The 26,485-nt window shown below is 41.4% G+C and overlaps 1 protein-coding gene across 2 annotated transcripts in view; it reads left to right on the forward strand.

The window, feature by feature from the left end:
• Positions 1-241: 241 nt before the first annotated feature.
• The window catches only part of SPTLC1 (serine palmitoyltransferase long chain base subunit 1), a 55,022-nt gene continuing 28,778 nt past the window's right edge, over positions 242-26,485 (forward strand). For both annotated transcript variants that reach the window (XM_075277132.1, XM_075277122.1), the window contains exons 1-6: positions 242-398; positions 4,651-4,758; positions 5,528-5,622; positions 13,116-13,209; positions 15,978-16,050; positions 23,040-23,172. In XM_075277132.1, coding sequence (XP_075133233.1) covers positions 345-398; positions 4,651-4,758; positions 5,528-5,622; positions 13,116-13,209; positions 15,978-16,050; positions 23,040-23,172 — 557 coding nt within the window. In that variant the 5' untranslated portion in view covers positions 242-344. The remainder of the gene's footprint in view (positions 399-4,650; positions 4,759-5,527; positions 5,623-13,115; positions 13,210-15,977; positions 16,051-23,039; positions 23,173-26,485) is intronic.

The raw sequence follows: 26,485 nt of genomic DNA on the forward strand, positions 1-26,485 counted from the left end.
AGTTTAGTTCGCTCATTGCAGCGTTCAGACTACGCACGTCTCACTGAATGAACATATAGGCGCCTCCCCTTCCGCGTTTTCCGTTACCATAGTAATAACACACCCAACGCTAAGGCCCGCCATTTCCGCCTTCCCCCACAGTGGGCAGCGCCTTGGAGACCCCGCCCTATTTCCTCACTAGACTCGGCTTCCTGACGAGTTTCTTCCTTATGGTGACGTCACTTAGTAACCACCAATGTCCACGAAGCTTCTCCTACAGCCCCGCCTACCGACCTCTGTCACTTGCAGTCCAGGAAGTCACCGGCTTCTTGTAGCTACGTTACGGCTCCGGCCTGTCGGAAATCATGGCGGCGAGTCAGCAGTGGGTGTTAGTGGAGATGGTGCAGGCGTTCTATGAGGTGAGTGGGCTCAGCTAACGTCTCCGGCCTGAGAAGCCTTTAGCACCCCGAGGAAGGGAGGCCACTACTGCCCGGTGTCCCGGCCCCTCCTCATTTAGGGCGCTGCTAACTACTCCAGTGTAACTTCCGTGTCAGGTGTGGTGAGCAGAGGGCAGGCTGCTACTTTACATTGCATGTTCATACCCTGTAACATGTGGTGTCTGCTCGGAACAGACGTGTCAGTCATCTGCTTCATGGAAGGGGCTGGGGTGGCCATTTATACAGCCTGATCACCAATGGGGACATGTGGGCAAGGACATCATAGACAACATAGGATAACTTCTCTTCAAATAAAAACTGCCACCCTGTCAGGGCATCCACATGAAGCTGAAGGGGGAGAAACGTCTGTGCACTGGAGTGGGAATTACTCTGTGCAGCAGCCCTCTTATTTAGAGGTAGTATTGCACTAGGTTGCGTTCAGGTTTCTAAATCTAATCCGCTTAAAAAAGCGGTTACCAGCGGAAACCCGCGCACCCCATAAACTATAATGAGCTCTGCCGGGTTTCCCCTTGAAAAATGCGGAGAGAACAGTGCTGCTTGTGGAAGTTTTCTCTCCGCATTTTTAAAGTGGAATGGGGAATGGAATCCCTGAGCACGGGTGTGAACCTAGCCCTACTGATGTGAGGCTCAAACCCTCTTTAGGTTTGTACATAGTGGGGCATACTTGCTTTCACCCTGTGAATTCTGCTGCACAGCCCCTCTATTTTGGCTGGATTTTTGCCAGTATGGAAATCTGTGAAAATCTATCAGTGATTTCCCACTGCGATGTACAATAACAGATATCGCCCACATTCTCTTTATTATGGAATCCATGACTGTGACTACTAAGGGTAAGTTCACACTGGGTTTTTATTCAGGATTTTGAGGCTGTATCCGCCTCAAAATCCTGACCAAAAAAACAGCTCCCATTGAAATCAATGGGAGCTGGGCAGTTCTTTTTTCCGGGAGCCGCTTGTTCCAGCTCCCGGAAAAAGAAGCGAGGTGCTCATTCTTTCAGGCGGATTCACCTTGTCACATCTGCCTGAAGACGCTCCCTCCTGACTAAGTCCATTCATTTGGGCTTAATCTAGAGTGGAATGCGCGACTGGATGTCAGTGCACTGAATCCAGTCACAGCTACTCATATTTTGGTCCGGAACCTGCAGCTGTGTGTGTGTGTGAGAATAATTGTATTATGATTGCAGTACAATTCACACAACCCACTTCTAGATGAAATGTACATATACATAGTTGTAGTCTAGCTTTGGCCCCATGTTACATCATCTGTAGTTTGGCAGAAGATTATTCTGTATTGATTGAACTTCCTAATGACAAATCATTTCTTCTAGTTGTCACTTGTAACTATTGATCTGAGAAATAACTCCTTTCACAATCCCCATTAACTCCAACTCTTTGGAACCTTCCATAGGTGCAGCTGCACTGATTTGGGCACAGTTGGAATTTTTTCTCTAGTCCGCATTGCTCCTGAGTAATCAATGCAGTTAGTTTCAGCACAGTTATGCTCTCTACTGTCAGATGGGGTGGTCCTGGGTGGCACAGATAGTCTGGCCCAGCTCACCTGACAGTAGACCGCATAACTATGCGGCAACAAACAGCAGTGATTGCTCTGGAATGGTTGGAGTTAGGAGAAAAATTCCAACTGCTACAGAGTCAGTGGAGCTGCATCTATTGAGGGTGCAAAGAGCTGGTGAAAGTAGTTAAAGGTCCTCTTCAATGTGTATGAACAGGTTATTTCTGGCCAGTCTTAGTTTCATGGACAGTCCTGTTCTTAGGAACACTAAAGGAGAAACTTTTTTGTGCACTTTCACATGGTCAGTATTTTGCTTCAGTTATTTGGAAGCCAAAACCAGAAGTGGAACTAAACACAGAAGAGTATCAGATCTCTGCATTATATTTTTCCTTTGTGAGGCTGAGGCCCCATATTGCAGAAACGCAGCTTTTTTTGTTGCAGGTTTTGCTGCGTTTTTTTTTAGCTAAACTTGGGAGTGGCTACAAAAGGAATAGGAACTGATAGGAAGTTCTTAGGCTTAGTTCACACAGAGTTTTTTGGTCAGGGTTTTGAGGCCGTATCCGCCTCAAAAACCCTGACCAAAAAGACGGCTCCCATTGAAATCAATGGGAGCCGCGCAGGAGCTTGTTCTGGGAGCCGTTTCTTCTGGCTCCTGGAAAAAAGAAGCGAGGTGCACATTCTTCAGGCCGAGTCGCCTAGCTATTCGGCCTGAAGACACAACCTCTTCCGGACTCGGCCCATTCATTGAGCCTAATCCAGAGGAGGGTGAGCGGCTGGATGCCGGTGCCGTGCACCGGCTTTGAGTTCCGCGACACGCTTTATGGATCGGAAACTGAGGCGGAGTGTGAACTTAGCCTCATACTTCTCTCTTCTGTTCAACCCACTCCTGACTTTGGGAGCCTTCATATGGAGTAAACGCGCATGTATTTTTGCAAAATACACGTGTAAAAATAAGACTCCCATTGACTTCAATGACATTTTACAGGCGGATTTTTACACATGTAAAAAATATCATTGAAGTCAATGGGATTCTTATTTTTAAACGTGTATTTTTACACATGTATTTTGAAAAAATACACATGCATTTACTCCTTGTGAAGGCTCCCTTTGGCTGAAAAACCTGCAGCAAAATCTGCAACAAAAGAAGCTGCATTTCCGCAATGTGAGGCTGCAGCCTGAAGGTTTCTCTCCTGGTTTTGGTTTATGCCCTGTTCAAATCTTCCGCATGGGTATCCCCCGAACGGAATACCAAACGCAATTGCAAGCACTGTGCTGTAAAAGCGCACAGACCCCATAGACTATAATGGGGTCTGTGTGCTTTCTGCTTGCACAAATCATGCGGACAGGAAAGTAGATTGGGAACTACTTTCCTTTCCGCAAGACCCCTGTGGAGATCTGGCGGCAAGCACCCAGACCCCATTATATAGTCTGTGGTCCATGTGCTTTTACAGCGTTTGATATTCCGTTCGGGGGGGGGGGGGGGGACTCCCTCGCGGACTCCCTCGCGGACTCCCTCGAACGGAACACCAACGCAGATATGAACCAACCCTTACAGTAATCTATCTAGTAAATACAATGTGGAAACTACTTACAGGCTGCGGTTGTTCTGCAATGCAGCAGTTCACTCATTGCTAAAAGTCCAAAAGTTACAGTATGGCCAAAATGGTGAAAGTCACGCTCCACAATCCATGCGGACTCCCCCGGACAGAATCCAAGCGCAGATGTGAATGAGGGCTTACAAATACTGGTGCAAAATACCTAAGTGTGAAGTTACATTGTTTTGTTGTTGTCACTGGGTCTGTTGGTGTGGGGCATGGTCTGTCTAGATTCTGAAGTGTGCTTTGTAATTACCGCTATGGTGTACATCATATCAAGTATACATCTGCCTTTTTATACATCTTGTACCAACTTAAATATCTTCATTTGAATGTTCAAAACCATTATATATAAATAATAATAAAATGCCACTTGTGTCATCAAGTACCAGGATCTAATGTCTGATAGTGTACATCTGATCTCAGAAAACATCTGGCATGTCAGAAGTTCTTAATATTGCGGTCTGAGTGCTTATTTCCCCCCCATGATCAATGAAACTAGGGTTAACACTAGGTTGACACTAGTGTTCGGGTTTCCGTCCACTTGGAGACCCAAAAGATGAAAACACTATCTGCTTAAAAAGCGTTTACACATGGAAACTCACAGACCCCATAGACCCCCAGGACTTTTCTTTCTGCCAATTTTAAGCAGAATGTAGGACTGAGTCTCGTTTGGAGACTCCAATGCTCGTGTGATCCTACTGTGAGTGCTGCACCCCATAGGCTGTGTTTGACTCGTCCTTGAGTCGCAAGCAGAGCCATATATCTACTTTACTACCTTGTAGGAACCAGTACCCTAACCCTGCCTCTCCAGAGGATCAGATGAGCACAGCACTTGACTCACCAGACCCCCATTGAAATAAAGCAATTTTTAAAACACAGGCACAACGATGTGGCTACAACTGGACAACTCTCCTGGGCCTTTTTGTCATATAGTCAGAAAGAGCAGGGATTTGCAAGTTATACTTGCACTAAAGTGAGTCGGGAACGTTTTGGGATTCTATATGTATTAGGAAATGGCTATCCTTTTAAATGAACTCTTTTCTCCTAAAAATCGGCATTTACACACTACTTTTGCTTTTTTTTTTTTTTTTTTTTTTTTTTTTAAGGCGCCTGCATATCACTTGATACTGGAAGGGATTCTTATCTTGTGGATTATTCGCCTCGTATTTTCCAAGACATACAAACTCCAGGAACGATCCGACCTTACAGAGAAGGTAATAAAGATAACTAAAGTGTTGACTAATATGCATGTGGCTGCAATAACAGTAGATATGTCAAATCAAAATGCACTAAAGTTATTCTGGCTGCAAACATTAGATAATTCATCCAATTTTGCTAATGTGTGATTTACAGCAGGATATGGTATCAATAAGAGGTCAGTGGGGGTCCAGCACTCAGAACCTCCACTAATTAACTGTTTGAAGGGGCCTCATTTCTCTTTGCCTTGCATTCTGTCTGTTTCATGGCTGCTTTGCATTATTCTTTCAGCTTCAGCCCTTTCATTTCTATAGATCAGGGCTGCAATTATATCACAAGACCACTATGAAACAGGCAGAGATAATAGTGTTTGCATGAGTGCTGAGGACCCTTCAAATATATGATCAGAGTAGGTCTTCCAGGTATTTAGCCCCTACTGATCTCCTAATAATAACCTGTCCAGGATATGGATCATCAGTAAAAATTAACTGGACAGCCCCTTGTCTGAGCCTTTATCAACAAACTGCAATTAGGTCATCTGATTGGACGTTGTGCAGTAATTAATGGATTTCGACCTGTATACAATAACAGGCCTTGACAACAATGTGTAAATAATGGGAGAAATAATTTTACATAGCAGGCAAATCGCTAAAGCAATGTATTTAGGAGAACTCTTGAATTTACATAAGCTACCAGTATAGATAGCATTCTTGTAATGGTATTGTAAAGGACAGGTCGTCAGTTATTTGTTAACAACATAATTTTATTCTGTTATTGGTTTTACAGGAGAAGGAAGAGTTAATTGATGAGTGGAACCCTGAACCTCTTGTCCCTCCTGTCTCTAAAGATCACCCAGCTCTCAATTATAACATTGTTTCAGGGTAAGTGACTTCTTATCCTACTAATCCTATCCTATCCTATCCTACTAATATTATAATGTGAAAGTTTGTGTGTTTGTTAGTCAATCACACAAAAATGGCTGAACGGATTTGATTGAAATTCGCCACGTAGATAGTTTGTAACCTCGATTAAAACATAGGCTACTTTATATTCCGGTAAATGACATGGCTTCACGACTGTTATGAATTTATGTTCACATACTATATTACACTGCTCCTGCAGCAGCCTTATCTCAGGTCCCAGGGCTGTTATCTCTCTGTAAACACACACTAACCCTCAATGAATTGTGTACATACATTTGCATATTATCTGATCTGCTCCAGGTAGTGCAGACAAACTAACATGGTCAAACACCTTTCATCCAAATTGGCAGTTTGTCACCTTTAAACACACCTGGGAAAAGAAAATTAATTTGTCGCAAGCAACAAGAGCTATGAAAGTAGCCAGAAGTCACAGAGTTCTCCTCAAGCGGAGCTGAGGGGGATCATCTACGCCAACAACACATGCATTATATGGCGTCCTAGCTGAGATGCCAGAACAATCACAGGCAGGGTGCGAGGAACAAGTTCAGCAGCAGGACAGCTTAAGAGCTGCCAAAACACCCGAGCAGGCAAACCATCGACTGCAGCAGTTTGCTGAATATAGGTGGATCATCCACTCCAACAAGCCGTAGATGAAGTCGTGGGCAGAGGCTAATCTGTCTATAGTTTGAGGAAAGTGGGGAGAGTCAAAAATGGAGATAAAGTGTAGGAATTTACCATTGGATGTCGGATTCCACCACGCAATTTTAGAGACCCAACGAACCCCATTATAGTGGGGTCCCTCAGGCTCTGTTTATGTCCACTATTTTTGCTGTCCATTTTTCAGTTCTTCTGGCTCTCTGAGTGACCAGAAGAATGGCCACACAGTGCAGATGTGAACCTAGCTTTAAAGTGGAGGAGACTTAGGAACTTTAGTAAGCACAAGTGAGGGTTCTTTATACTAATATCCTTAGACAAGCTAGCCCTTTTAATTTAGGCTAGGTTCGCATTGCGTACGGGTCTGCCAGGGGGCCCTCTGTCAGAACTTAAATGGGTTGTCCTGTTTCAGCATATTATTGATATTGTTTCTATGATGAAAAGTTGAATACTTTTTTTTAACCCCTTAGCGACCCTTGACGTAACTGTACGTCATGGGTCGCATGGGGATGTATGGAGCGAGCTCACACGCTGAGCTCGCTCCATACACGGCAGATGCCGGCTGTATAATACAGCCAGGACCTGCCACTAACAGCAGCGGTCGGTGCCCGAGCCGATCGCTGCTGTTAACCCTTTACACACTGCGGTCAAACGTGACCGCAGTGTGTAAACGGCGCCGGCGGCATGGGCGCCGCCATGTTTCCCCGATCGCCGCCCTCCTGAACGTCACAAGAGGGCGGTGATCGGTTGCTATGACAGCCGGAAGCCTATTGAAGGCTTCCAGGCTTGTCTCTGCACTAGATCTATTAGACGATGCCAGAGGCAGCCTCTAATAGAAGTGCTGCGATTTTCCTATTCACTGCAATACTGTAGTATTGCAGTGAATAGTATGAGCGATCAGACTCCCTAGGTTTCAAGGTACCTAAGGGGTCTGATCATAAATGTAACAGAAGAAAAAAAAAAAGTTTTTAAAAGTATTAAAAAAATAAAAAAAAATATAAAAGTTCAAATCACCCCCCTTTCCCTAGATCAGCTATAAAAGTAATTAAAGAACATTAAACATAAACATATTAGGTATCCCTGCGCTCCAAAATGCCTGAACTATTAGAATATTAAAACATTTATCCCGTACTGCGAACGGCGTAGCGGTAAAAAAAATAAAAACAGCCAAAAAGCGTTTTTTTCAACACTTTGCCTCCTATAAAAAATTGAATAAAAAGTGATCAAACCATCGGATCTTTCCCCAAATGGTATCAATAGAAACGTCATCTTGTCCCGCATAAAAAGACACCACAACCAGCTCCATACATGGAAATATGAAAAAGTTACAGGTGTTAGAACATGATGACACAAATTTTTTTTTCTATTTTGCAAAGTTTATCATTTTTTTTAAAAGTATCAAAAAATTTCAAATACTATATAAATTTGGTATCACCGCGTTTGTACTGACACGTAGAACACAGGTAACATGTCATTTGTACCAAACAGTGAATGCTGTAAAAATTAAACCCATAAGAAAATGGCGCAAATGCATTTTTTCTCCAATTGCGCCTCATTCTGAATTTTTTTCCAGCTTCCCAGTACATTGCACAGCATATTGAATGGTGCCATTACAAAGTACAATTTGTCCCGCAAACAATAAGCTATCATGTGACTCTGTGAACTGAAAAATGAAAAAGTTATGGCTCTTGAAATGTGAGGAGGGAAAAACGAAAATGCGAAACCAAAAAATGGCCTGGTCCTTAAGGGGTTAATATACTTCATGCATTCCTCATGGTTTTCTACATTGCTGCTTGATGTTATCCAGTGTTTACTTTTCAGTGGTTAAAGATCAGTATATGGTCATGTGACGTACACACAGGTGCACAGCTTGTTACAGTTAGTGCACAGTAGTCAGTTATGTCTTGGACACACAGGGGCATAGCTCATTGCATCACGTGACAATGGGACTTTTTTTTTATTTTTATGAAATCCACTGAGATTAAAACAAACCTGTGAGGAATTGATACATGAAGTATATTGGAAAATTGTATAACTTTTCATTATACAAATAATATTTAATTAATATTGCTAAAATTGTACAACCACTTCAGGCTTGGGCCCCAGTTGGGCCCTCAGCTGCGAAAATGCAGCTTTTTTGTTGCATATTTCGCTGTGGATTCTTGAGCCAAGAATGGCTGCAAAAGGAATGGTAAATGTCTGGGAAGTTCTTATACTTCTTCTTTTTGCTCAATCTACTATTGACTTTGGCTCCAAAAACTGTAACAAAAAAGCTGTGTTTGCGCAATCGTGGGGCCCTGGCCTTAAAGCTCACATTGAAAGAAGTCTAGAAATCCTTTTTGGACCTGATGACCATGCTTGATCTAGGATTGATGATAGAAAACTGACGTCTGTTGGAAGTTCCATTTTTTTTGCCACCTGAACTAATTACTCTGAGATTGATGCAACTCTTCTAAATCGGGATGTGCCAAGCTACCTGACACTTAACCTCCCTTTAAAATTAAATATAGTTCATCATTAAGAAACTCAATTTTATAAGTAATCAGTGAACTAGCCTTTATAAAAGCTATTCCAGGCATATCTTTATTACTAACAGGTAAGAAACGTTCAAAAGTTGATGACGCAGCTGTGCTCAGAGAACGGGGTTAATGCACCCTGTGCTCCCTGGAGCAAATTAGCAAACGGTCCAAAATCAGTTGACAAAACTACCGGGAGAATCTTGCTAATAAAGTTATGTTTGGAATAGCATTTATAGAGCATAGTTCTCTGTCTGATCACTTTAAAATTGAGTTTCTTAATGATAGGCTCCCTTTAAAGTTGAAGCCGATTGAACAAACCTTTAATGAACAGTGGAAACATTAGAACAACAGTTTTAGCAGAATTCTGTAAAGTCATTAGGATCTGAACATCACAAGTTTTTCATTGCCACTTCTCTTCTGGGTCATGTGATATGTGGATCTAATGTTCCACTCTGATTGTGGTAACAGTAAAATGCATTCCTATGTTATCAAGTTATTTAACTGCAGTGACCTCTCTGATTAAAGCGCTTTGTAGGACTGATATTATTGACCTTTCACATTGATGGGATTCTGACACAAGGCTCCCCCTCTGATCAGATAATTGTAATCTGTAGCATAGTTGTACTTGATAGATTTTCACAGCTTTGTAGACTGTGTATTGCTCATGTCAGGTTAATGTTGTGACCAGGGATTGAACTGTTATATATTGTGACCTCTCTCAGATCAGCAGTATTCAAGTCCCAGTAAACCACTTTTTTTTCCCCCTCTGCATACCGTTTTACAGCAGTCTGATTTGGAAGCCCATTAGCCATCAGCAGATTGATTGATTTATAATTTTAATAAGTGTATTGTCATTGCAAATGACATCCTTCAGAGTTCAACCAAAGAACAACAAGAAAGTGATCACATCTTTAATTTATGGCCAATGTCAGTGTAAAGCAGGAGAAGGTTGGGTACTCCCAAAAAATAGAAGCAATTTACAGCATATTCTGTCTTTTCTTAACCTACTTAGTCTCTTTCCTAAGTCTGCTTGGAGCTTAATGAGCACTTTATGATTAATAGAGGCAGATTCAGTGTCCTCTCATGTATTGAACGACATCTACATATTGAGTATCCATGTGATAAATGGGAGTACAAATTCTTAAAATACAATACAAAGAGAAACACACGCTGTCCATGTTATCCCAAACCATTTCCATAGATGCCTGAGAATATACAGGCATCCAAAACAAAATATGGAAGTGCTTTTTTTTTTATTGTAAAAACAGCAATATTTATTCTAAAAAAGACCAAAGCCATATTTTGGTAGTCCAGAAATGTAGGACTGTTAAACCACCACATGCGCAAATTTGCACCTAATAAGCTTTGCTCCACTGATTCCAGTGCAGTTGGAATTTTCTCTCTAGCCTCCACCATTCCTGAGTAACGAGCAGTTGCTCTTGGTGCCTGATGTGCTTTTTAGACTCTGTAATGTCAGAAGAGCAGTTTCAGGCAGGGGGGCATGATTCAGACCTCAATTCAGAGGCAGTCAGTGTCAGAGCTCATATTCCTATCTCTTGCCTTCTCCTGCCTTTCTGGCAGTACATAAACTAAATAACATATCAGGCACTCATAATAACAGGATTGATTTCTCAGGAATGGTGGGGGATAGAGAAAAAAAAATAATTGTAAAGAGCTGGACTTGTCTGTTAATTCAGAATGGAAATATTTTGGCTATTAAGTGGTTAAAATTGGTGCTTGGGATGTATTTAAAGGGTGCTAGGTGGCACAGGAATTTTTAAATCTTTTAGCTCAGAGCTGTATGTGTGTTCAAACTGCCCTGTGCTGTAATAAAGTAGTGTTCTCATCATAAGTATTTATGGCATATCCACAGGATGAGCCATAAATGCCTGATTCTCCCAACGGCCAAAGGTTTGTTGACTTAATTCTAATCATTAAAGGCATATTCCAATCTTGGCAAATACCCGATTGAATATAACCACTGCAAAACCTGACCACAGGGAAACTGGGAAGGGTTCTTTTCAACGCTGTTTCTGTAGCTCCTATTCACCTTTATGGTAGTAATGAAAATCGCGTAGCAGCAATTTACTGAAAATAAGCTATTGCTTGCTTAAAGTTTTATGTTAAACATATATATTTTTTTATTTCTATATCATTATCTATATAAAAGAAAAGTTCTAAAATGCCACCGCTTTTATCTATCCCAGTGGTAGGTTGTCATTTCCTGGCCTGTAGATGGTACTCTATTCTGTTAACAGCAGGCATTCCATTATCACAGGCAGGATTACAATAAAAGATGATATCCCTCTTATAGGATCTGCCATTCACAATAGGTGATGCTCACAGCTCACCTACTCTCCCTTCCTGCACAATGACCTCTACACAGGTTGTGGAACATGTCTTAGAAACTCATTAATCATCTACAAGTATATCGCTGCATATCGTCCATTTAGCTGATGTATAGCATATCCCTGAATGCTGTTTGAAAAGGTTGTCCAGGCAAAAATTTAACATTTTAAATAGGCTGGTGGAGGTGAGAAGAAAAAAAAAACTAAAAAAATCATTCGTTGTGCTCCAGTCCCTCCAAGCATTGTCTGGTCCTGCCAGTCCATTGCTATCTTCCAGCAGGAGTCCCCGCTGCATGTGACCACTGAAGCCGCTGATTGACTACCTGTGATGTTCTGTGGTCTCTCCCTGATGCCGCTGGTTGATGTCAACGGTCATGTGACCGCTGAGGTTAATCACCGGCTTCAGCGGAAGGGATCCAGAATGTCACATCTGGCGAGGAGCTTCACTTCGAGAAGACAACCCAGCAGAAGGACTAGACCGTGCAGGGAGGACATCGGAACACTAGGGACAGGTGACCATTTTTTTTGGGGGGGTAGGGTTCCGCCTCCCCACCTCCAGTCTATTTTAAAAATACTTTGTGTTCGGACAACCCCTTTAACAGTAGCTTATCATGGCTATCATAATAGAAATAGAAAAAAAACTACCATTAGAAATAAAGAGATTAAAACAGAGCATCAACATCTAATCAACAGGAGCAGGGGCTCACTGAAGGTCTGCAATGAGTTCTTCTAGTAGTACAGATGGAAACGCTCATTGTGTTGGTAAAAGCTGGGGAGTGAGTTGTTCCCGTTCCCCTGTTTCATCACTAGTGTTGACAGGGATACGAGGGCTGGGGTTGAAATTAGGATGCTAAGTGCACCCTTCCAGCATAATAGAATGTTGCGTCATAAAGGGGCTATTATTCAATTTAGAGGCATAAGGGACATTATATTTTGTGTGTTCTTTAAGGGGGACATTATACTAAAAGCACAACAATTGCAAACCCAAAGCATGTCAATTATTGCTACAGGCCTCACCCACAGTTTTTGGTCGAAAGTTGCAGATAACCTACAGTGATTTCAGATGTTTTTTGCTCTGGCGTCTTTGAGGGGAACACACTGCCACTGCGTGTGTGTTTTTGCATTGCAAAGGGGCCCAGTGAGGCTCTTCACACTCAAGGTCCCACACTGACTTAGATTCACTCCTTATATTGAAGCATCAGGAAATGACAGAGTCTCAACTACAAGGCAGTATAAAGAGTGACATAAACAAAAGAACTGTGTGTCTGGATCTTCATACGATTGCTCTCCATGATTTGTGCACAAACAGATGAAGTGACAGGCATCAAATGGGGTGGTGCTAATCTTACCCCTACTGGATTGTAAAAGTCTGGAGATTGCTACCTACTGTTATACATGGCGGCAGACTTGCCATTGAAAATGCCTTAGGATTCTGGTGTAGTTTGACCAAAATGTCTTTCTTGCTTGACACCACATTTATTAAGTTATAGATACTTTCTGAACCTTTTTTAGAGGAGATCATGTCTAAAGAAGAGACACTGTGCACCATAACTTTGGCATTTTGTGGTTCAAAAGACTAGACAGTCTAAAGTTGCACCAAATTAATCTTCCCGAATCAGATTATTTAATTAAGTTTGCACTGTATTAGTAAATCTACCCTATAGTGTTTACTGTTCTGATGGAATGGAACTTTCTCAGGGTTTGAGTCCTTGTTTCCAGTGAAAGTTAATGTTACAGAATACAAAGACATTTGGACAGTTGTGTGCTTTCAAGTTTGTGGCAGCAGTTTATGGATGGGTATTTTCTGTTTCAGCATTACTGTGCTTCAGTCCATAAATACTTCGCTGAGTTAATTTGGTGTGAAGGGAATTGAGTGGGCTGCACAGATGATAATGATTATATAATAAATATATTTTTTTTTGTCTTTCAGTCCTCCAAGCCACAAGATTGTTGTCAATGGGAAAGAATGTATCAACTTTTCGTCATTTAATTTCCTTGGCCTTCTTGATAATGAAAGAGTTAAGGTTGGTGCAATCCCTATTGTGCTTATACAGTATGGACATTATATAAAATAGTGCTAACATTTTCCTTGTACTCCTGGTTTTTATGTAATTGACAAGAGTAAAGTTATGGTACTGATTATGCAGAATCTTATGCAGCTTGCTTTCTTTTTATTTTACTGGTTGTAACACTTACGAACATCTCCACAATGTCTGTCTTAAATTCTATAATGGTTGAACATACAGTGTCTGCAAGCTCAAATTTAAAGAGGCTTTCCAGGCTAAAAATATTGATGTCCTATCCTAGAGATGGGACATGAATATCAGAAATATATAGGTCTAGCACCCAGCACCCCCCATGATTAGCTGGTCTCAGGAGCTCACACAGAGAATCGAATGGAAAGCAGACAGCTCTGTGCTGTGCAGGGGAAAAATTGAATCATTGCAGCTTAGGGTCCCATTCAAATGAATGGGAACTTATCTGCAGTTCCATGATAGAGCTGTCTGCTTCCTGTTCTATTTGTTTTGAATCAACTGCTGAAATCAGCTGATCGATGAGGACGCTGGGCGTCAGACCCCCATCAATCTGGTATTGATGACCTATCCTTAGGATAGATCAATAATATTTTTAGCCCTTGTTAAGGTAAAATTTGTCTATGATCCCCCAAACTTGGGATCTCTCCTTTTATTGTCTGTTCTGAAGTAAGCCTGTTGGGGGTAGGGAAAATTGATTTTCAGCTCCAAAAAGACAAGGAACAAGACTCTGTGGCATGTGTAAAGTCTTCTGAAGTAATCTGTTTGTTATAGTAACCGGCCTTGCAATTCAAACTAGGTTTCATCCAATTGTGCCTTTGTGACATTACTTCCAATCAAAATTACCATATTGTAGATGCATACATTTAAATGACTGGTGTTGAATGCACAAATCATCTAACGCTGGGTTCACACCAGCGTTCGATCTCCGTTTTCAGGTTTCCATCTTCTGCATGCAGAAGACGAAAACCTGTCATGCCAAGTCCGACTGTGAGCGCCAGTGAGCGTTTTATGCTCTCCGCAGTGAAACCATTTTTTTTAAAAAACTGGACACAGAGTACTGCATGTCCGACTCTGTGTCCGTTTAAAAAAAAAAAAAAAAAAAAAACGGTTTCGCTACGGAGTGCATAAAACGCTCACCGGCGCTCACAGCCGGACACCTTTCAAACCCATTCAAATGAATGGGTTTGAAAGAGTCCTGCAGCTTTCCATCGCCTGCTCTGTTTTGTGCAGGAAACGGAAACCTGTATGAATGGAGACCGGGCGCAGATGTGAACGAGCCCTTATGTGTATAAAGCACTGATGAATAAATGTCAAACTTAATATTTATTTAAATAAACAAGTAACAAGATAAAATAGTCCCAATTAAGATAAAAGACAACACATAATAAAGCCATTAGACATGGTGTGTTTAAACTAATCATCAGGGGACCTAACTCAACTGCTAAAAAAGCTAGTAGAAGGCCCTTAATGATGGGTCAGTCATACATCACAACCACCAGGTGGCTGGAATACAAAAAGACTGCCATATTGGGTAATCAAATAGTTACCCACCTATAATAAACAACAATCCAGAGGAGAACAAAAAAAACAACCTGTCTCTCAGACTAGATATTCATTTTGGCAGTGGCAGTTTGTTTTACATTCCTACCACCTTATAAAGCGCCAACAGCTCACTCCCAGGAATATAGGAGGGGACACCGCCACTTATCTGGAAAACTGTGCTGCTTCTGGTACATGGGATGGCAGGAGGTGATCCCTGATGACATGGGCCAGGCCAAAGTGTCATGATGTCCAAAAACCGAACAGTCTAAATCTGTGCTCCAAAAAAACAAATAATAATAATAATTTTATTTATATAGCGCCAACGTATTCCGTTACAAAAAGTTACAAAAAAGTCATTTCACACAATGGGACTGAGGGCCCTGCTCACAAGAGCTTACAATCTATGAGGTAGAGGGGGTGACACAAGAGGTAGCAGGAGAGGCATTGCTTATACAGAAGTCAGACACTTTTGTAATAGAGGTTACTGTCATTACACAAACTTAAAACTTTGGGGGCAACACGGTGGCTCAGTGCTTAGCACTGCAGCCTTGCAGCGCTGGGGTCCTGGTGTTCAAATCCCACCAAGGCAAAAAACCATCTGCAAGGAGTTTGTATGCTCTCCCCGTGTTTGTATGGATTTCCATCCCATATTCCAAAGACATACTGATAGGGGGGGAAAAAAAATGTACATTTAAAAAAAAAAAAAAAGAAACCTTAACTTTATGAGCCATTACTAGTAGTGTCCTTTAACATGTGGATGGAGCTTGGACCTATAAAGTTAGAATGAGATGACATCATATCATGTGGGGGGTATTCCTTCCCTTCTTTGACCAACTGTGCACTCATATAGCAGTTTATAGCGACGTATGACATTAAGTACGTTATCCTGGGTACAATATTGTCATGTGTGGGTATAAACTTCATTTTGGGCACATAGTAGGGCATAAATGTGAAGGAGTGGCTTTTGGAGTGCAGATTTAAATGTTTCATATCTGGACTCCATGTCATGTTTGCAGAGCCTCTAATGTAACAGTAAAATAGAATCCCCTAAGCATTGTTTGCAAGGTGTGATGACAAAAAAAAATCATGGTTTCCGCCGTTTTTTTTTCCATTTTTATTTTTTGCTGTGCAGGCTAAATAATATTTCAGTTTTATAGTATGGCACTCGTCACCTAGGAGTTAATCTTGTAGGTTTTTCTTCCCATATCTTGCAGGCTGCAGCATTGGCGTCACTTAAAAAGTATGGTGTTGGAACTTGTGGTCCACGAGGGTTTTATGGTACCTTTGGTAAGTAAATTATTCATTTAAGTTAAAGGGGTTATCTGGCTTCCAAAAAGCTTGCAAGTATCTGCAAATATATCTACTGCAGTGCTGAAAACGGTTTCCTTGTGCAGCCTTTTCCTGCCTTTATTTTACTTGAGACTTCATGTATCACTGTTAATTACATGTAGTGAACCTGTGAACAAACTACATTTACCATGAGTCATCACTCTTATTGGACCCCTCCCTTCTCTACTTTCCCCTCCCACATCTGAGATCACATGATGCCTTGATGCCCCTGTGTGCAGCAAAAACACAAAAGTGAGAGCAGGCAGATGCATCATGACAAATGTAGTTTCTTCACAGATTCGTTACATGTAAATAAAAGTAAAACAATGAGGCTCAAGTAAAATAAAACCAAGAAAAGTCTGCACAATGCAGTGATGTTCATTGAAGTTTGTGCAATGCAAATCTGTACCAGCTAAATATCATGACTAACCATGTCTTTCACTTCTTACGTTCTCTCACTTCACTTAATCTGGAAATTTCCTCCACCAGCTTTGAGAGACTTTCTGTATAGAGCGATGGATAGGTGCTCTCTTTTATATACAATATACTGAATTTCCCTCCCCCTGAAGTTAAAGGGGCTCTATCAGCAAAATTTTGCTATATGAGCCCCACATATGCGTGAATAGCCTTAAAAATGCTATTCAGGCCCGCTAATCTTGTTTTAAACTCCTGTCCCGTTTTAAAATAAAGCTATATAAACATATAGGTAAATCATACCTGAACGTGCACCCTGGGCGGTGATGCATGATCCGACGTCATCTTCTGGCACGCCTACCTCCTCTTTCTTCTTGCAGTGACGCCCTCTGGTCCTGGCTCTTCCTCGGCTCCATCTTCATCTTCTTCCGGCTGTTCAAATCCAATTGGTTGAAATCTGGCGCGTGCGCAGTAGCGCTCCCTCCGGAGCTACTGCACACACTCTGGCGCCATTTTTCTCAATGGCAGTGCTGCTGGAGTGTGCATAGTAGGTCCGGAGGGAGCGCTACTGCACACGCACCAGATTTCAACCAATCAGATTTGAACCGCTGGAAGAAGATGTAGGTGGAGCTGGGGAAGAGCCAAGAGCGGCGTGCGTTGCTAAAAGAAGAAGAAAGAAGAGGTAGGCGTGCCAGAAGACTACGTCGAATCGTGCATCACCGCCCAGGGTGCACGTTCAGGTATGATTTACCTATGTTTTTATAGTTTTATTTTAAAACAGGACGGGGGTTTAAAATAAGATTAGCGGTGCCTGAATAGCCTTTTTAAAGGCTATTCACGCATATGTGGGGTTCGTACAACAAAATTTTGCTGATAGAGCCCCTTTAAATTGCACTTTATGGCAGCTTAGTAACGGGACCTTGATACCACCTTAACTCCATCTCAATGGATTGGCTGTTGCACAGCCTTTATCAAAGGCAGTTGGCAGGTCACCCTTTTGGGGCTGCCTTTGAAAATCCATCATAAGACCTGTGCCCCTTTTCTTTAAAGGGGTATCCCATAACTCTTGTTCTGCAGGCTCTGTGCTGTGTTCACTTCCTGGATTTCTTGGCACATTGGTGGGCGGGGTTTCACTTGCTCTGCTATCTGCTATGTTTGCAGTCAGTAATGAGGGATTGGTTGTAAATGCATTACCACAGTATAAAGCTGATGTAGAAGCTGATGTAGCAGAGCTGGATTTGAGTCAGGTTGCATTACATACAGAGCTAAATGACTCCTTATCTCAGCCCTTATCAAATTCAATTAAACCGGCTGATAAGTGGAAAAGCTGAAGATAGATAGCACAGTAATCCCGGAGCTCTCACCTCCCCCATCTGAGGAGCTCCATTGCTGGTTAGACACACACCGCTCAGAGCTGCTGCCAGCACTCAGCCCCTCCCTCCCCACCTGAGAGCAGGCAGCTAGTCACTTGGGAACTGAGCAGATAAGCCCAGTGGCCATAGAAACGCAGTGTCAACAATGAAGTGAATAAATTAAGATAGCAGCCAAACAAAGCAGTTTTGATAAAGCAATGTATTTAGGAAATGTCTTAAATCTACACAAACTAGCAGTATAGATAGGATGCTTTTCATGGGCCAACCCCTTTAACCTTTTCGCTGCCAAGGGTCTCTGGAAATTTTGCACCTCCAGTGGCCAGAGCAATTTTCACAGTTTTGAGATGGACAAATCAAACCTAAATTGCAACATTAAAAAAGCATCCAACCCCCCCATACCTATATATTTTCTTAAAGTAGACACCTGCAGCATTGTCAGAAGGCCACTTGGTACTTTATATGAACAGGCACCTTCATGCAATTTTGATTTAAAGTGAATGTTTTATGAAAAAATGCAAATACATGTATATTAGTTGTTAAAAGTGGAAACCAAACAAAAAATTAAATGCACCAAACCTCCTAAAAATAAGAGTTCAACATGTGCAGAGTTCATACATATCACTATGGCCTGAACCCGCATGCACGTGTCTTCAGAAAATTGCTAGAACTGGAAGGAACAAAAATCTGCTTTGAAGCTGGAAATGTTAAAAAAGTATCATCCTATAAAATGTAGGGATTACACACCATAAAAAGTAAGTGAACCCCTAAACCCTATATATTTTTTGAAAGTAGACAACCTGAAGATTACAAATGTCTTAATGGGTCATCGATAGCCACATCCACCTTCATGCAACTTTGCAACCAACACAAATAGTTTTTTGAAAAAATACGCTAAAACACATATTTGCACCTAAAACTCATGTTCTCATCTCACATTCATATACAAATGTGTAAATATACTATATGTACAGTAGCAAAAAAGAGGAAAGTAGGAAGGGCACTCACCCACAAAGAGGCTCATCTTCATAGAAGAAACTTCCTTTATTAGGGTATCACATCTTTAAAAACAGAATCTTCTCGGGAGGGAAGTACAGCATCAATGGCAAGAAAGGCAACAGCCGTTTCACGCTACTACTTGCGCTTTTTCAAGCCTCAGAATGCAATTCCCGACAGCGTTTCAACAGTGAATCGCTGTCGGGAATTGAGATCTGCAGTTGGATCTCAATGCCAAATAGTGTTTTCAACAGTGAATCGCTCCAAAACTGTAAGTAAAATCATCAAGTTCCTGGTATCATTTTAAAGATGAGATTCTCTTCTTTAAAATGCATTTTAAAGCATCAAGATATGTTGATGCAGTCCAGAGATATCGGCATTAGTAGGGAGGACGTAGTAACTACGTCCTCGGCTACTGAAGTGCCACCTTGGGAGCACGTATAGCTATGTGCCTGGCAGTGAAAGGGTTAAAGACCTGGCCAATCTCTTCTCAGTTACTGTTCACAGAATGAGGCAAAGACTTTTAGGGCAGTCATTTCTATTATCTGCCACAGTTTTTGTTCTTAGGCTTAAATGGGTTGTCCAGGATAAAATGAAAATTTAACCCTAAACTAAACACCCTCCCCATCTAACTTACAAAAAAAAAAAAGTATGATTAATCATATCACTGGCAGGCACATTTTCTGGTGATGTTTGGTTTCCCTGTTTTCGGAAAATGAACATCACCAGTACTAAACCCCTCACCCCATCATACTTAACTGTCCTCATGTCCTCTTCTTATGGGCACAAAGTGTCACTTCCCTCAGGGGATGGCGCCTCTTCTCGTGCACAGACATGGGCAGACGTCAAAAGAAAATGAGACTGCTGCACAGGAGAAGGTTATCTCCAGGAAGGAAAACAGGTAAGTATGACGGTGTAGAGAGGGGTGGAAGACTGAGTTAGTTAAGTACGTTGGGCTATTAGTCTGTGGGTTAGCTAGGGACGCAGTGAAAGAGAGAAAGCGAGGGGGCATCTGAATGAAGAGCAATGCATCATGTTGCTTGTAGGCTAAGACAGCAGGAAACTCCCATGTAAAGAAATTCAGAGAAATTCAGAAATCCCTCAAAACACTGCTAAAGGTATGTGGGTGCACTTATAAACCTAACCTACCCCAACAGACCTTTTTTTTTTAAAGAAAAAAGTTTTCTTGCCCGGAAAACCCCTTTTAAGGGAGCCTTCACATAGAGTTTACGCTTGCTCGTTCTGAACGTAAAATTCGTTCAGTGAGCAGCGTAAAAAACAGATCCCATTGACTTAAATGGGTGCCGTTATACACACGCTACCCATTGAAATCAATGGGAGGCTTTTTTACCTATTGCTTTCAATGTGATACGCACGTATCAGTCATGGGGTGTTTCACCACATCTTGAAGGAGCAATAACTTCACCCGGACCTTACCTTGTCTTCCACTAGGAAGGTAGACATTCTCTTTCCCTTCCCAGAACAGTGTGTCTCCGAGTGGTCAGAGCCTCCTGTGGTGGACCCTGCGATAGCTAGGCTCCTCCAAGGCTACTATTCTGCCTTTAGTGGACTCCGCATCTCTCAGCAATCTTTCGGACAAGATGCTGGACTCTCTCGCCAAGGTGGCCTTTGTAGCAGCTGGCTCTTCCCTGAGGCCCTCTTCCTCTGCAGGTCGACCTTCTGTCTCAAGGGCGGCTGTTTTGGAAGGTCGCCTTCCTGGTGGCCATTACCACCATCCGCAGGGTCTCCAAGCTGACTGCCCTGTCCTGCCAGCCTCCTTTTTGTAATCTTCGTAAAATCCTTTTCTCGTTATATTCACTGGGGAACACAAATCCCACCCATGTTTTTAATGTTGGTCCTGCCTGAGCTGATTTGCTTCTTTTTTGAGTTCAGGACATGGTGGTGGTGTTGGTTTGGTGTTCTATTTTGATTTTTGATTTTCTCTCCAACTGCTGCTCTACAAACTGACTAGCACACTGTTGGTGAGAGAGTATAACAGAGGCAGAGCCAACAGTTTTTTGATACTCCTAGTGTCGGCCTTCTAGTTTTTGGGTCTATATCCGTGGTGCTGTGTCTCCCAGTGAATACATCAAGAAATGGATTTTATTCTGCCTTTTGAACTGGGTGTTATATTTTCTCTTATGTTCTGTTTTTGACCTCATTCAATAAATACCTTTGAAGCTAAATCTCCTGATTTGGGCCCCATATATGATTCTGTACGTAAGAGGGGCCCTATGGACACCCTGAAGCATCAGTGCTCATGTGTGGTTGAATCAGGACTTTATAATTGATTATGGCCTAAACTTAACCAAAAACCTGTCTGCTGTGAGGTACAGTGATCATCTTTCTATATGTGTATTCATTCATTCAAAAATGTGTCCTAGACATTGTCAACAAAGGAATTGTCAGCTCTGTTTTAAAATAAAGCTGATTATCTCTGGCCTGAGCAATGAATAGTGTGTGCAGATATCTCACTTATTATACTAGTGTTTGGTTTTGTTTATAATTTTTTTTTACATTTTTCTTGTCTGTAATTCTTCAATTGCCTGTGAGAGGGCAGTCTTTCCCCACTTTTCTGTACGGTGGCATTGACTACATTATAAATAGTTTACAAATCCTCATGACATTAACTTATCAGTTGTCTGTTTTTCAAATAATGAAATAAAGCTTTTAATTATAAATAAATCCAAATAACAGTATGCTCAATAGATTGTGATAGATCTGAGTACATCATTTTTACAGAGATTAATTGGTTGTATTAGTGATCCATTGGATGCTGTATAACAGAGCTGATTTTCACAGCAGCTCTGCTTTTAGGAGAGAATAAATCTGTAATACAGCGCTGTACTGCAGCTCATGAAGTACCTTCTGCTCTATGGTAGGGAACTGCAAGAACTCTGCCTGAGTCAGAGAGGTATACCAATCTTTTTCTTCTATGGCTTATCCGCAGGGTTTTCTTGATGTTGGTCCTAGCCCAGAGACCCACACCCACCGTGATAAAGTAAAGCCTCCACCCTCCATCTCACTGCTGCTGTGAATTAAGGTGTGACGATATGTGCTTGGCCCTCTTTATTCACGTTTATGGGACTTCTGAAAATAGCCCTGAAATTGTGTGCTGCTCTTTTTCCCCATGGATGTGACTGGAGAGGGCCACACATGCTTAGCCACCTATTAAGCAATTGTCAACCCCTCTCTCCCAATGTAGTGAATCCAGCGTGGCATTTACCTAACTTCTACATCCTTACTTCTTATATTATAGCTTAGGTTGGGAAACACCTTTGTTATTTAGGTTACTCAGTAAAGGTAGAAAACAGTGTGACCCTTCTGTCAACCATTGTCTGATGTGTATATTGTCATATACACTGTTCTTTCTATGTATATGTGTGTATATATATATATATATATATATATATATATATATATATATATATATATATATATATATATATACATCTCCAGAGAGACATGCCTGTATCTCTTCATCTAACTTTTTCACTGCTCCCTCTCCTAAAGCAACTTTAACTTTGAAAATGATCTTCCATATCCATCTTGACATGGCTTTAGGTAACATGACTCTAATTACTCATTTATATAGAAGTCTATGGAGATGGAAATAAAAAAAGTGAGCAGGAAGTGTGGAAGATCAGAGAAGAAACCCAGGCTTAAAATGATTAGGCAACAGAATAGAAATAACCAAAGCAGTTTACTCCCATTTCTTCCTCTCTTTATTTACTACATGGTCCATGAGCTGTTTTGATTGAGTAAGACAGTTATATAGCAGGTCCCTCCCCCACTTGCTGTGAGCAGTGTATAGCAGCCAGTCTCCAGCCATCAGTTCAGAGAGGTATGAAAACTAGGGATATGGTATTCCAAGGGGAAACTGTTATGAACAACAGGAACCAAGTGTTGTAAGGACCAGATACACGTAGTGTTACACATTATTTACACACACACATAGCTTATCCTGAAAAGTCAAATGAAACAACAGGTATGCTTTAAGCACAATGTGGAGATTCAGTATAAAGCCCTTTCAGAGCTTTGTCTGCTCTCTCATTGGTCCTGTTTAGTTGAGGTTGCTTTATGGAAGGCCCACAGATGTTTGCCACATTTTTCCATTGAAGATGCAGCTGACCACAGTAGTTAACCCCTTCGCAATCTTTCTTGCAGATGTACATTTGGAACTAGAAGAAAGGCTAGCCAAGTTTATGAGGACAGAAGAAGCAATCATTTATTCATACGGATTTGCCACCATTGCCAGTGCTATTCCAGCTTACTCAAAACGGGGAGACATAGTGTTTGTGTAAGTACACATTATTTGTGGTCTTTTATTGTTTTTCTAGGTTTTAAAATAACCTGCAATTATTCCTTCTTAAGGTAAAAAGTGTGTTGAATTTTAGTTTACTTTTAGGGCATCACCTACTTTGTATTTAAATGGTGAAGTATCTTTGGTCAAGCCCTTTGATGCTGTGGACCTACACTTGGAAGCTGGTTGCAGGATTAAGTCCAATTGAACATACCAAATATTAAGATCAGGTGATCTTAATTATAGTAGGGATATTGCGGGAGCATTGTGTAATTACTGTCCTCTATGCCGTTTACTTCCTCAAAATATTTAGTATGTGAGTGCACACGGGTATAAGTAATCCACATCAGTAATACAGATCAATAGTTCTTATGTACAGAGAACATTAAGGTGCTAATTTTAGTGTTGATTTCTTACTTTGGGTTAATATAAAGAGTGAGGAGGATAGAGCATTGTTGAACCAATAAAATGGATACAAAACACAATATGGGCAAATAACTAAATTTAAGAACATTGTGCTGGAATGGTAGGTAGTCCACACACAAATGACCAAGCACTAAATTTGCTAAAGACATAGATTTTATAGTTTTAGTGCATAGTAATAAAATAAAAAAATAAAAAATTGCAGAAAAATAGGAAACAGGCGTCACCACTGCGACCTCTAATTATATGCTTGAACTAAATGGCAACTTCTACAGAGGATAAACCGTAGCTCCTATCCTGTTGGTGCTCTACACCCCAAATTCAGCCAAAAATGTCATATCAAGAAAAAGCGAAAAAATGGGGGCACTCGCCAATCTAGGAAGGTTGCATAAAACAGTTCTTTATTGTATAAGAAGTAAAATCACATCGACATGGCTTGAGAAAGCGCTTAGAGCGCGAAATGGCTGTTGCCCTTTGATGTTTCATGCTATTACCTCTCGCGATGTGATTTTACTTCTTATACAATAAAGGACTGCTTTATGCAACCTTCCTAGATTGGTGAGTGCCCCCCATTTTTTCTCTTTTTCTTGAGATATATATTTATTTACACACACATATACACTCACCGGCCACTTTATTAGGTACACCTGTCCAACTTCTCGTTAACACTTAATTTCTAATCAGCCAATCACATGGCGGCAACTCAGTGCATTTAGGCATGTAGACATGGTCAAGACAATCTCCTGCAGTTCAAACCGAGCATCAGTATGGGGAAGAAAGGTGATTTGAGTGCCTTTGAACGTGGCATGGTTGTTGGTGCCAGAAGGGCTGGTCTGAGTATTTCAGAAACTGCTGATCTACTGGGATTTTCACGCACAACCATCTCTAGGGTTTACAGAGAACGGTCCGAAAAAGAAAAAACATCCAGTGAGCGGCAGTTCTGTGGGCGGAAATGCGTTGTTGATGCCAGAGGTCAGAGGAGAATGGCCAGATTGGTTCGAGCTGATAGAAAGGCAACAGTGACTCAAATAGCCACCCGTTACAACCAAGGTAGCCAGAAGAGCATCTCTGAACGCACAGTACGTCGAACTTTGAGGCAGATGGGCTACAGCAGCAGAAGACCACACCGGGTGCCACTCCTTTCAGCTAAAAACAGGAAACTGAGGCTACAATTTGCACAACCTCATCGAAATTGGACAATTGAAGATTGGAAAAACGTTGGCTGGTCTGATGAGTCTCGATTTCTGCTGCGACATTCGGATGGTAGGGTCAGAATTTGGCGTCAACAACATGAAAGCATGGATCCATCCTGCCTTGTATCAACGGTTCAGGCTGGTGGTGGTGGTGTCATGGTGTGGGGAATATTTTCTTGGCACTCTTTGGGCCCCTTGGTACCAATTGAGCATCGTTGCAACGCCAAAGCCTACCTGAGTATTGTTGCTGACCATGTCCATCCCTTTATGACCACAATGTACCCAACATCTGATGGCTACTTTCAGCAGGATAATGCGCCATGTCATAAAGCTGGAATCATCTCAGACTGGTTTCTTGAACATGACAATGAGTTCACTGTACTCCAATGGCCTCCACAGTCACCAGATCTCAATCCAATAGAGCATCTTTGGGATGTGGTGGAACGGGAGATTCGCATCATGGATGTGCAGCCGACAAATCTGTGGCAACTGTGTGATGCCATCATGTCAATATGGACCAAAATCTCTGAGGAATTCTTCCAGCACCTTGTTGAATCTATGCCATGAAGAATTGAGGCAGTTCTGAAGGCATAAGGGGGTCCAACCCGTTACTAGCATGGTGTACCTAATAAAGTGGCCGGTGAGGGTATGTATAGCCACATGCTGTGACCCCTCCTCGTGTCCTACAACTACAGTTGGCTGTATTATTATTATTATTAACATCAATCCGCACAGAGAACTAAATGATCCTGCAGTGTGTCTTTGTTTCTTTCTTTTTAGTTGCTATGATTCCTAGGATTTCTCTATCTGTCATGAGCTTCTATGTGTTTTCTCTCTTGTTATATACTACTGTACCATCTATGAAACTGTATCACTGAAATTTCCCCATTGTGGGACTATTAAAGGAATATCTTATCTCATATATATATATATATATATATATATATATACACACACACAATGAGTAGAAAAACACAAATAAAGAAGCACCCCTCCCACAGAAATGTCACCACAGACCATATACAAAGCCCCCCTCCCCTTCCCTGCATGTCCCCCTGATAATACCTTATGTGTATTACGTGTATGGAGTCATAAAGAATTAGTCACTATGATATCATGGTCATGTGTATGTAGCTGTAACATGTTAGTGTAAGTATTATGCTTCGTATTGTTTTATACATCATTTGCATAACCCTTGAAACTCGTAGTAGTGATGAAGCTTCCTGGGAGAAATGCTTTCTCAATGACAATATCACTGGGTGATCTGACTAATGGTGCTAACCTGTATATTCACTTTGTAACTCAATACACTTTCTCCTTCTTGCTAAATAATTTGGAGAGATCACTATTGCTCTTACAACAGTTAATGCATCTTAAAGGATCATTCGGAGGCTTCTGTGTTCCTCATCAGTATTCTGTCAGGCAATTCAAGTGAAGTCATACTTCTTTTCTGAATATACTTGGTAATGCAATTCTAGGAATAGTTCTTCTTTTCTTATTTTACTGCTGTTACCAAGACTCCCTTTTTGACAAGCATATATCATAATTCTGTGTACTTTTTGGGTACTCTGTATTTATATATTGTTTTTGTGTTTGTTTATATAGTGATAGATGGATTTAGCTATTTACTTACCCTATAGCAGCACGGTGGCTCAGTGGTTAGCCTTGCAGCACTGGGGTCTGGGGTTCGAAGC

Source organism: Leptodactylus fuscus, chromosome 1, assembly GCF_031893055.1.
Source record: "Leptodactylus fuscus isolate aLepFus1 chromosome 1, aLepFus1.hap2, whole genome shotgun sequence".
NCBI classification, from domain to species: Eukaryota; Metazoa; Chordata; class Amphibia; order Anura; family Leptodactylidae; genus Leptodactylus; species Leptodactylus fuscus.